The sequence below is a fragment of the Xiphophorus maculatus genome, chromosome 6 (assembly GCF_002775205.1).
Source record: "Xiphophorus maculatus strain JP 163 A chromosome 6, X_maculatus-5.0-male, whole genome shotgun sequence".
In the NCBI taxonomy this organism is placed as follows: Eukaryota; Metazoa; Chordata; class Actinopteri; order Cyprinodontiformes; family Poeciliidae; genus Xiphophorus; species Xiphophorus maculatus.
In genome coordinates, this window is record NC_036448.1 from 19,904,306 (window position 1) to 19,917,804 (window position 13,499).

The window sequence follows — 13,499 nt, forward strand, 5'->3', positions numbered from 1 at the left end:
TAAACAAGGTTAATCTGCAAGTTTCAGCAAATATGTTTCTGCAGTAGCTTTTTTCACCAATGGCAGAGATAATCAACCATAAGTAAAAACAAACATTTTACATGTACTGTAAAATGACGTGGTAAAATTTAGTTTTTCATGAATCTTGGATAAAGACAACTGTTTTTATTCTTGAAAGATAAAACCTGGGCTTCATTTATTTGTTTTGTTTTCAATCTATCATAATGTCAGACTTTCCAAATGACAATATAGAAAAGAAATGACAAAACAAGAAAGGGAAGATGACGATCCAATATGTTCAGAAATGCGTGCACTGATTTCATGGCTTAATGGGTGCTACAGCTGTTGTTTGACAAATGAGTTTTGTTATTTCCCTTTGTTGAACTGAACACAATCATCTGCTGTTAATATCTAATAAAATACATTCATGTTCCACCGCCACCTTCAAGAAACGTGGTTCAGGATTCTAGAACCAAAAGCAAAAAGCAGACAGCACTGAGTTGCAGGAAAGGAGATTAAATCTACTTTCTATTAGCAATCACTTTAGTTACTAAAGTGCTAAAGGGAAAAAGTTTAGTAGCTGAGATGTTAAATCCAAGCTAATGATTTAATATCAGTAGCTTTCATTGTTTTTTGATAGCCACAAAAAACAGTGAAATTTATCAATGTTTAAATTAGCAAATGCCTAGAGAAAAAACAAAAGAGCAAAATGCACCTTGGAGAAAGGCCAATAACTCACAAGTAAACATCCATTTGCTTTATATCTTACTCGCTACCCCATTTATTAGTCAGTGGTGGTCACGGGTATAAAACATTTTATTACATTGCATTTGAAATCAATGTTCACAAGACTGCCAAAAAGGAAAGGAGGCAGTTCTTTCATAACTGCAACCACATTCACTTAAGCCATATGACTTAAAAATAACATTAAATGTAACAACATATGAGCAGCATCACAGATCTAATTATGGAAAATAATTTTCAAATGAATGAATTCCATAATCTATATCATAACCTATACAACTTTATCTAAAGTATATTTCTCCCCTTTCTGAATGAAACTATGTCATGTTCAAAGTTTCAAACATATAACCATTCTGTTGACGCGTAATCTTTTTTCAATTAATTTTTTAAAAACTTGTCAAATTGAGTACATTAAACTACTGACAAGTATGGAACCGCTTACCTCTTTTGATCATATCTCTTTTGAGGTCACAAAAATACCGTTATTAGAATAAGAGGTTGTTATGGCTAAATCAATGTTCCATTAAGGACATTTTGAAGATGTTTTGGAAAGACATTTTTCTTGGTTTGTGAAAAATCTGATGAGCTGTACATTACACCAGAGAGAGTGTCTGTAAATATTCTAACATGGCACAGAATGTTTTGTAGAGTTTGCATTGAGGGGTAATTTACTGCGTTGTGAACTTGTTACATAACAAAAAGGACCCATGTCCTTGTGAATGTTTTTTGTGTTTCTTGTCAGTTTATTTAAAAGAGAAACAATTTTTAGCTATCTTAGCTATACTGGCTAAATGGTAAGCTGAATATCTTGATCTCACATTGGGTGCGTTACCATTGCCTTGAAGCAGAAAACAGTTAACATCTATGCTGACAGTATATAATGGCTATGTTTGACCTTAAGTTTTATCCTAAATCCTAATTTTACCAGTGTTGCTTATTGCAAGTGACAGCAGAGCAACTAGTTGCTTTTTGGCTTTAATTTTTGTTTCAATATATTTCAAGAAAATAATTTTAAAAACAATCCTAAAACTAATATAAATAAATGGAAGTAAGTTGTTGGTTTGTAATTGTTTTCATGATTGTTTTCCGTTTTAAACAGAAAAGTTGTACATGTCCTGTAAGAAATCGTTTTATTCTTTTATTGCTAAGCTTCTATGAAGTGAGAATGAAAGAAGCAAAGATCTGAGGGAAAAAAACTAAATTGAGGCAAGTTAACAGAAAAATATACTCAGAGACATTGTTAGTGGTGACTGTGTTTGCGTGTTGAGAGAATAACAGAGTGTTTTGCATGATGACAGCAGCATGCAAGAAGCACGGTTTGTCATTTATCATTTAGAATGCCTGCTTGTTAGAGCATGCACTTTAATCGTCACTCTGAACCACGAGAACCAAAAATGAGGAGATGCATTTTAATATCACATCAGCACTACAACACAATGTGAGTGCACACACAGGCATGTACTGCATTCAGGGTGGCAACACTTTGCAACAAAAAGTATTTGCCATATACTTATTTTTTTCTGTTTGTTTGTCAAACATTAATGCGCCAGATAATCAATCAAAGTATGATATTGGACAAAGAGAGCCTAAGAACAAAATGAAGATTTCAAATGATTTTATCTATTAGGTGGGAAAAAAAGGCTTCCAGTCCAACCTGACTCTATGCAAAATAAGAATCACCAACCTTAAATCAAGTTAAATTTAAAAAAGAAAATTCCACCAGCCACATTCAAAGTTGATTACTGAAAAACTTGTAGAATCACAACATCACTTAAGTAAAACACAACTTAAAGTAAGTTAAACGATGTCAAAAGCAACACTCTGTGCCCCGATCTGAAACAAAGTCAGTGTCTATCTATCACTCTGGAACAGGTTACTAAAACATGTTTGCAGCTTTGGAACAGCCATTATCCACAAAGAAAAATAGTCTAATGGTCTAAGGGGAAAATTATTTTGTGGAAAGAGGTTTACAAAAACTATAAACTTTTCAAATATGATATGTTTAGCATTTACCTGAAGAGGTGAGAAAGTTGTTGTCATATAGTGGTAGACCCAGATTATCTGCTTTCACTTCTTGAAAGAGGTCTGTCACAGCTTATGGTATAAAGGATAGTGGGTAACACCTGGCCAAGATCACAACATAGTTTTTCTTTAATGTCTTCTTTGTTTTAAATTAGGATAGGTGGAAGTAGTCAAAGATATTTTCAGAAAAATTGAGGTCGATTCTCAAATGCGCACTTAGCCTGATTATAAAGGAACAATTGAATGACTAAAAAAAGTACAATTGGCTTAATTATCCCTCCTCGTGCGGATAAAAGTCACAAACGCAGCAGAACCGTCCTGTGGAAAGAGGCGAATGGCATTAAGGAATAGAACGGAGCCATTTTAATGAAGTTATAGCAGCCATTAAATTGTCAGGAGCCCTCGCCTTCGTGCCCACGGCTGCGTCAGCTTCCTTGTTGCGTGGGAGTGCATAGCAATGTGTTTGTGAAGAAAAAGGACTTCTTTATTGGCTTGATTGAAACAAGTGAGGTAAACTAGCTTGTTTTCCTCTGTCACTGAACTGATGTTATTTCCTCGCCAAATGTTCAAAGCAAAAGATGAGGAAACTTAATGACAGTGATTGCTGGCAAGTATGTTCAACTCTCTCCTAGAACATAGATGGAAATACAATCCCCATACTTTTAAAGACTTTTAAACTGCATCTATAATTTGGACTAAGCTTGTAAAGAGTCACATTTCATCAAATGAAAATGTAGATGCGTTGCCCTTCGAGAGAAATACAGATTCAAGCATGAGTGGTTACACAGAGAGCTACACCAGCCAAAACAAGGAGTTATAATTAAAAGTAAAATTTAATTAAAATTAAAATTATGAGCTGAATTAATCAGAAAAGAGATCAGCTTCCCATGGACCTTACCAGAGGAGCCGCTTTTCATTGGCTGATGCTAATTCTACATGGTCACGTGCGTGGCTGTCTCACAAACACACCGTTAGCTTCCCGTTAGCTAAGTACAGCATAATGGCAGAACTGATACAACTGCTACACCTTGAAGCCTGTCTGCTACAAAGTTTTACGTTAGCTAAACAGATCAATATGCAATGTGTCTGTATCTGACATACACTAAAGATTTTATTTTAGCAGAAAAGGCTTTGGACTAAACTGTTACTCGTGTTAGCCACGCTAGCACCAAGTACAGCTAGTCAATCAACCATCGTTGTGTTCAGGGAAGCGCTGATTAATAATCGAGAAATAAATATCAAGCCTGGAAACTTGATATCGTAACGGACTGAATGTTGTGTTTTTAACGTAATCTTTGCTCGTCTTGCGGGGAGCAGGCGGTTGCCAGGGTAACAGGTGTGCTTAAACTACAAAGAGAGAGAGTAAAAAGGTAGGAGTGGTTTTGAGTTGATCACCTGTTCGGGTTATTTTACCTTTGTTTACCTTTGCTGTGGCGCATTACAGCCGCTCGTTTGTGAGTTTACGTCATTCACAACAAACATCAAATAGAACAAATATATTTCATAAAATTTTAACAAACAAATGGCTTCTATCGAGGTAATTATGTGAAATTAAATTAATTATATCCCAACTTCAGAAGATTTGCCTTTACCTTTACAGAGCTCTTTGGTTCCTCCTATCAGTCTGTAGTTTCTCATATTGACGTCATCAAACCAAATTTCAGATCTACCATAACTGACTGACACCTGCTGGCCTCAGGTTTGCAACCAGTTTGTGACTGAGAAACCAGTAACCTCCTCCCAGATGATGACATGAACTTGTTAGCTCCTCTGTCCATTTAGTAGCTGATATATTGTGAAAATCCGGTAGAAATGATGCACTAATCAGTCATGTTTACATAGAAACAACGCGCCGCCAGGCTTTGCTTGTGAGACTTGCGATCACGTGGGTCGGTTGTGGGCGGAGCTTGGTAAGGTCAATTAGTCCAAGATTCCAGGATGTTGAGGTAAGTAAATATCAGAGTCTACAAGTTGTAGATCTGTAACAGCCAAATATTAGTATCATTCTGCATATACACAGCAAATTCAAAAGTATTAAATGTTTTGGTGTTAGTAGACTTTATGCAGAAGCAGAGTCCTCCATGGATTCTTCGAAGATTCAAGCTCCAAAAATTATTATGCAAGTTTTAATATCTCTGAAACCTCAAGCCTCAATTACACTTGTGTAATTGAGGCTTGTTGTTAGAGTTGTAGTAAAAATGTATTCCTTTGTAGCATTTTTCATTGTTATGTTTTTTGTTTGTTATGATCCAGAGACCAACACTGGCTATCGTACTCGGAGACTGAAGACTGTCCAATGCAGTAGAGGAGCACGGTGATGTCCCCAGCCAAACTTCACCAACAGCCCAAAAACCCCAAGACAATCTGTGTTAGTGAGTGGACAGCTCTTCGGGAGAGAGAGGCCCAGTCTCTTATCAACAGAAACATAAACCGGGTAAGAAGTGATGGATCTGAATATCAGATTGGTCTGTTATGCACTGTAATATCCGGCAAGATCTAACACTGAATAAGTGTTAGTAAGTGTTAAATTATTAACTCCAGCAAATTTGATATTTGACACTTAATTAGAGTTAAGGTACCAACTCTCCAAAGCTGGTGTGTTAATTCCACACCAGAATTAACACTTTCTGGTGTGGACCCATGTAGACACTTTAAAAGTGTTGAAATCAAATCTGACAGAGTTAATTTGGGCCTGCTGGATTTGCTGTGTACAATTATTTTTTTTTGAGCACTGAAGATCCCTCCAAAAGCTTAACTTTTTTATGAAATAAACATGGTGCCTAAAATAACTTTAGGATACCAGAGGGAACTTATTCTAAAGCTGGATGATCTTAGTTACCCTTTCATTAAAAATGTAGTAGACATATTATAAAACATGCTGTGCCACAAAGCAGCTGAACAGTAGGAAGATGAAAACTGAAGCACCTATTTGGAATCAAACTGGCTTTAAAATGGTACAGATTTTTATTTTATTATTTTTTTACCTCCTCATGATTCCTTCACAGGGCTCACTCGCATAATATCATGGTTGCAGCAGGAATGCCATTTCAGTCAAATTACTTCAGTATGAATAAAACAAGACTCGACTTCTAAGGAGGAAATGTAGCCTAGAGAATCTAGAACCTGGAGTATGTGTATAATTATAAATGAGAGAAATGGATACTTATGTGTTTTTCGAGCATATTGAGGTCCACTAACTGAATCAATCACATTTTATTTAAAATCAAATCAATAATCCTAAACTTACAAGGCTTTGACTAATTAATAGTTACTTGTGTTCTCTAACCACATCATGTCTGAAAACCCCCTGTGATTGTATTTACTCATGTTGATTAGAGAGTAAGTGAAACCCCAGGAAAAAAATGGATTAATATTATTATTATTTAAAGACTTAATGGCCAATATTCTGCAATGTTACTACAGGTTTGTTGGTTGCTGTCCAACTGGCATCACTAGAACCTGCTGCCAATCCAACTGAAAATGTCAGATTCAGATGGGTTTGGTGCAAACATTCAGCAATTACAAGACAGATGCATAGTAGGTGATTTTAACAACAACAAAAATGTTTTGAAGTTTTTCACTAAAAACAAAAAAGTTTTTGATCGCTAACAGAATTTTCTTAAGTTACAAATGATTAATTTGAACATCCAAAAGTCATACTCACATTTAGACACAAACAAGTGAACACACACAGAGAGACACATGCAGTCAGGATATAAAATGTGGATACTAGCCACTCACACAGACAGCACCTGTCAGCTGGTGTTGTGGGACAGCCAAGGGCTTGTTTGTTTATTTCTTCCCCTCTCTCTCTTTCTCCCTTTAGCACAGTGCGTTTGTGTGTCTTGATTCGAGTTCTCCATTTTTTACCACTCAGTCCCCCTCACCTCTCCACCTGCTGTTCTTTCCTTCAGCACATTCCAACTCTCTGCCTGCTTCGTACCCGACCATCATACCTCCATCCATTAGATCTCTTCTCTCCTTCTCTGCACCTGTGACTGAAAAACAGACTCTCTCAGTCTCTCTCTGCCTCCCTGCTCATTACATCCCCGAGGCAGCCACTCCATCATCGAGAAAGGCCAGAGATAAGCTACAAGAGTACACCTGTGCCCTGCATGAATGCCGTACCCAGACTCAGTGACTCGGCCAATTCAAAGCCAAATAATGGTATCAGCAAAGCCCAGTCTTCAGACAAATCAACATGACAGCTTTATCTCTTAATACCTGTCCCAGATCACGATATGGGCCTCATTAGCAAATGAGGAAAGCAATGATCAGTAAGAAAATCGGAAAACATTGATGCTGCAACAATATGATTGTGAGGGATTAAGTATACAAAGCTCATTTAGAGAGAGAACAGGTGGGAGTTGGATGAAAAATGTTTGTCTTCTATCAGCAAAGTGCTGCTAAATGTGAAATAAAGCAGGAGACAAAAGAACAAAATGAACACTTTACAAAACTCAATAAATACTCAGGTTTGCATTACTAATCACACAGTAGCAAGTCAGTAGATGAGTTGGAAGAATAAACCTTCCCTTTGCAGGACAAGACATTTCCCACAACAAAATACTTAAGAAAAGAGTTGTTATTCCTCAGCACCACTGACTTCAAAACCCACATTAATATTTTATGACAACTATCCAACACTTTAAAATTCTATATTTTGTGAAATTATAAATCTTAAAAGTAAGTTTGTCTATCCTCATTTAAACAAAGTAAACCAATTAGTTTTTCACTCACATTTCTAGACTTCCATATGAAAAATACAGATACTTTAACCTGCATGAACACCTTTAATAGCTGCATAAAATTAATTGCATAATTTAAATGCACTAATCAAGAAAATAAAATCAATCAAGTGTTTCAGGAGTAGATGAAAGTAGCCATGACAGAATTAGAGAAAAATCATAAGCCCCACTGTTCACAGTCATTGACAACAGTACAGCAAAGGAAAGCAACCTCCAGAGAAATCAATAATCAGGGACAAAGTGAGAGTGAGTAGATAAGGAACCTCTCCATCATCCACGGATCAATGTTTTGAGTTTGTTACTGATGCACAAGCAGAGCAAACTATACAGTCAGTTATTAAGCAGGCAAAACTACATTCAAACTAGGAAACCTAAAGATACGCAGGCATGTTTCTGATTTTGATTAAAAATATGTGATGGAAACAGTGGTAGCATTTCATATGGGTCCTATGGGCAGTTGTGCTCAAAAAAACTTTGAATTTGTGCATAGGAAGGCAATGGTGAGATGGCATCCCTGTAAGGAGTCCCCTGACCCCCATCTTTTGAAAAAAGATGCCCAAATCATTTAATCCAAGTCATATACTTGAAAAAATAATTCAACCAAATATTATGGAAATGCATGTACATTTCTGAATTTAAAGCTAAACAAATTATTTTATTGCTCATAACTGTCCTAAAATAGGAGTTTAATTTAATGTATTTAATGTTAGATAAACAGGAAATAAGAATGTATGTTAATAGACTGTATGTAAATATTTAACTTGAACTCTCTAAAAATTCATGCTTGAATAAGGTGAATTCACTGTGTGTTCCTCTGACTTCAATGCATATTTTTATGATTTGTTGAAGACAGTCATAAGTTATAGAAACCATTCTAATCGAATAAATCTACAGCAAACTTTATACTCAGTGCTAATACACCTGAGATACTTGCAGCTTGATTCCAATTTGCATTGAACATTTTAAGTAATTCACCTATAAGTTGCATGCAAGGAAAAGAAAGCACTGAAGAGAAATGTTAAAGCTGGTGCTTGCTTGTGCTGCTATTTATATTTCTACAGACTTTAGGTCTGACTTCATGAATCTCATCTAATAGCTCCACTGTGAGTAAAACCTGGTAAAACCATTTAATGTTGTAGCCTGACCTAGAAAAAAAATACTCCATTTGTTATTTTTGCCCTAAATGGAATAACTGAGAGATAAGCTTTTTTTTTTTTTTTTTTTTTTTAGACATAATATAATCTTTTTAATCTTAAGTTTGGAAGTTAATCACATTTGATCCAGGTTTTATCAGTTTGTTTATTACTGCAATCAATGATGTGCACATCCTCCCCTATTAACAGTGCAGGTCCTGCAGTAAATCTAGTTAAGAGCAAAAAGCCTGAAAACTGAACTACTAAACAAATCAGCAAATATGAAAAAGTTGTAAAAAAAAATCCTTCTTAACACTGTAAGATTCAATCAAACATATGGACAGAGCTTGTACTTTGCCTTGCACAACTATTCATACTTTTTCACTTTCATTTTGTAGCATCACAACCACAAATTGTTGTGTATTTTGCCAGGATTTTAGGTGATAGACCAACAAATAGAAAAACATAATTTTCAAGAGGATGGAAATACAAATAGTTTTGTACAAGTTGTACAACTAAAACTGTTGCTTAAATTTACTGGAATTTCCTGAATGGAAAGCATCTGCGAACATTAATGTAGATCTAACTAAATATTTCTGGTCATTGTCCGAATGAAAGGTGAGTCTCTGCTCCTGTCCCAAGGTTTTTGAAGTCATTATAGGATTTATCTTTTTTCCCCCTCATCCATTTACCTATCGACCATGGCTAGATTCCCTGTTCCTGCTAAATAAAAAAAATATAAATATATAAAGATCCCCATTGCATAATGGTGCTACAACCTTGTTATAGAGTGTAAATTGTGTGTTCAGAATGATGTGAAGTCTTGGCTTTCCTCCTCACACAGTATATGAAACAGTGTGTGAAATATTTCAAGCACATATTGGAGTACAGCTCCAAAAACCTGAGTAAAGTTTCATATCTTCTCCCACTCAGTTTAGAAAGTGAAACTCATGATTCATTATACACCGAAATATGTGGAATATTTCAAGACTTTTCTTGCACTTTGGGTGACTGTAACTTACTGATAATGAGGACCCAAAATTCAATTTCATTATAGCTTTTTCATTGAAAGCTAAGTGGAGGGAACAAGTGTGCTAGATAAAGATGCATGACCAGCAAAGATAATCACAATCCTGAGCAGCATGCTTCATTTAAACCTTTGTCATATATTGTGCCACAAAGCAAATGAATCTACAGAAGTAATCAGAGCACAGAACCCACATCAAGCACCACAAGAAATTCAGCAGAGATGGAATGGAAATGTAGAACGTTGTTACTCACCTAGGCCTGGTGGATTCTCCGGACATGGTGGCAGCGGTTTGGGAGAAGGTGTCTGATTGTTCTCAGGCTGCAAGCTCGGGATCAGCTGTTCAACAGCAGCCAGGTAGGTGGCTGATGTCGCATTTGGTCTCGAAAGGTTGTAGTAGTAATAATGATGTCCGCTGCCCGTTCCGCTCCCGTTAATCCTGGACCCGTTTCTGCCGTTGTTGAAGCGGCTGAAAAGGTCAAACCGCTGTGAGTAGACGTCGAAGTACAGGATCATCATGATGAGGAAGTGGAGCAGGCAGAGCAGCAGGACGCCTTTGCAGATGCGCTCCAGAGTCCGGCCCAACATCAGCCGGGTCATGGCAGACAGAAGTGGCCGTCCTGTGACGACCAGCCACGGCAACGCTGGCGTGGCGCGGCTATATGAGTGCCATCATTCTGTTGTTTCTGCAGGTGATATCAGCTGCTGCTAAATCACTTATGAGCTCATGTGGATTGTTGATACTCAGTTCACTGACTTCAGCATAAACTTTGGGTCTGTCATTTTCACTAACATATTTTGCAGAAGACGTTCTGAAGGTCAAAGATTCTTCTCTGAAAATCCATTTATCCTGACATGTAGATGTGCCAAGTGGCAGCACAAGCATCGAGGTTCTCCATCTTTAACACAGTTCAAGAAGTCAAAGATATGTTTCTTATGTTGATGATTTCCAAATGATTGGTGAATGGATTGATGGCACAAATGTTCATTGGTGAAGAGTATCTGCTGATATGTCCATTGGAAAGGCTTTTTCTCTCATGGCACCAAGAAGGTAGTCACAAACCTGAAGAGGGAAAGAAACAAACAGTGAGGAAACCATGTCAATGGTCAAAAAAGTCCTCTAAAAGGTTTTGTCTGCTTTTACTTTTAAATATTTCAGATCAAACACATTTTAATATCAGACCAAAGAAACCCGAGGCAATACAAACTTTAGTTTTCAAATTTCCTTTTATATTATTAAGAAAGGATTTTCCAATATGAAAATATATGAAAAACCAGATTTTCCATTTGATTAATTTCATTAACCACACCCGAGCTGATTTCTGTCTGACCCGTAGAATCAAGAATCCACTTAATGTAACAGATTTCTAAAAGCAACACGACACACACCAATGTAAAGAAATTTAAATTCTTTAAATTTAAAGAATTTAAAAAGAAGAAAAAAGAAAAAAATTAGAAGCAAAGTCACTGAAAAATGTCAGCCTGGAAACAAGCAATTTCTTAGAAATTAGAACTCCAGCAAACCACAGTCATTATCCACAAATTAAGAAAACATGAAACAGTGGTGAACCTTCCCAGGAGTAGAAAGCCTGCCAAAATTATTCTAACAGAGAATAAGCTACTCATCCAGGAGGTCACAAAAGAACCCAGAACAATATCTAAAGCACTGCAGGCCTTGGATTCACATAAAAATGAGACTGAACAAAAATTACATCAATTGCAGAGTTCCCAGGAGAATACCACTGCTGACTAAAAACAAAACATTTGCCAAAAAGAAAACATCTAGATTATTTATCCCCAAGACTTAGGAAATATACTCTGCTCAGTGGCATCAGAAAATTGAGACTGTATGGAATACAGTTACTTCAGGCACAAAGCCAACACTGCACTTGAGAAAAAAGATCATCATACTAAATGTCTAACATTCTTGGAGAAAGTGTTATGCCCTGGGTCTGCTTTACCTCTTTAGGACCTCAATAAGTTGCCTTCATTGATGGAACTACACATTCTTTTTACTAGTAAAATCTCATTGCGGACAATGTCTGGTCAACACTTAATGACCTTAAGCTCAAGAGCAATTAGGTTACACAAGACAATGATACAGTGGCTGAAAGAAAGCAAAATTAAGTTTTTCTCTGGAGTGGCATGTCAATGTCTGAACTTAAATCTGATTGATATACTGTGTCTTGAACAGCCTGTTCATGCTGGAATACTGTCTGAATTAAATTCATTCTGCAAGGGAAAGTGGGCCATACAGTCATATCCAGACTCCATCCAGCCATCGGCTATATCCACTTATCCTTGCAGGATCGCAGGAGGACTGGTGTCTATCTCCAGTGGTCATTGAGAGAAAAGTGAGGGTCAGCCTGGACAGATCGCCAGTCCATTGCAGGGCAACGTAGAGAGACACAGGACAAACAACCATGCAAACACACTCACATTTGAAGACAATTTAGAGAGACCATAACCCAGCTTATGTGTTTGGAATGTGGCAGGAAGCCAGAGAGCACAGGGAGAACATGCAAAAAGACCCCAAGTCGGGACTCAAACCCAGGGTCTTTTTTTCTGCAAGGCAGCAGCAGCAGCAGCACTACCAGCTGCTTGATGGCAGCTGTTACCACCAGAGGTGGCGCAAGCAGTCATTAGGTTTGTTTTGAGTAGCTTTTTGCCCCATTTCCTAATTTCTCAGCTCATCTTTAATATTAACATTTTACTTGATAATCTTAAAAATGTGGCAAAAAAAAAAAAGCAGAAAGAAACGATCTGTAAAGGGCAAATCCTTTAAATACAAAGCATTGCAATTTAAAGGTCAATATCATTTTCCTGTTACCATTTAAATAGTCATCCTCTTTTGCTTCCTTAACCCAGTGCAGGTGAAATGTTATTAATTTTAGAGGTGTTTTCTGACTCAGTACAGAGACTCCTTGTATTATTAGCAGCATAAAATCGAACTAAACATAATCAATCTTACACTGGCACTTTCAGTATTCAGTGACCTTGTTCGTGTTGGCAATGCCTGGTTGAATAGCGATGAAATAAATGTAGAATTTTTCTCCCAGCAGAAGAACGAGTACATACGTGTATTTCAAGGAATAAAAAGGGGGGGAAAATACACAATCGATAACAAAAGCATTTACAGACGCAAACGAACCGAGAGCCTTGACTGGGGCAGTTCAGCCAAATTGACATGCCAAGTCAATTTTCCAGTCAAGTGGTTTAAAAAGCATTTATGATAAAATGAGACTGCAAGTGGGAATACACAAAGCAATGAACATATGAGGAAAGGAGAGGAGGAGGACGCTCTTAGTGCATTCCCAGGAGCGAATTACTGAAGGGTTATAGCTTTTCCAATAAATGAGAGGAAAAGACGAGGAAGATAAAAACCCAGAATGACATCAGATTTCATGATGAAAACCACAAGAACTTCTATAAGCTCACAATATTTTTATGCTAATAGCAGTACTGTGAAAAGGAATGAAATCTAAAGAATATGTCAGCTCTGATTTTCTGCACAGCTGAACATTACAGACAACCTCTGGAAAAGTCTTGAATTCATAGAGAATAATAGACCTTTGTAAGCTTTCTTTGCAGAGTTTTTTTTTGTTTTGTGTAAACATTCTAATTAAATCAATGTAATCTAAAATTAAATCGAAATACATGCCATCTTGGCAAAATGCATAATCACTAATTGTATTAACTCCAATGTCAACACGTAACTTTTACATTAGACTTTAATGCATTAAATGATAGAATGCCAAGTATGTCAGAAACACTTTAATCCAATGCAAAAACTTACAGCAGCCAATATTTCTTTTCTTTTTTACT

General features: G+C 36.7%; 1 protein-coding gene across 1 annotated transcript in view; it reads right to left on the reverse strand.

Annotated features, from left to right (window-relative positions):
• b4galt2 (beta-1,4-galactosyltransferase 2) overlaps positions 1 to 13,499 on the reverse strand; it is a 158,748-nt gene that overhangs the window by 121,920 nt on the left and 23,329 nt on the right. The window contains exon 2 of the mRNA XM_023335623.1: positions 9,929 to 10,737. Within this exon, the coding sequence (XP_023191391.1) occupies positions 9,929 to 10,274 (346 nt within the window). The 5' untranslated portion in view covers positions 10,275 to 10,737. The remainder of the gene's footprint in view (positions 1 to 9,928; positions 10,738 to 13,499) is intronic.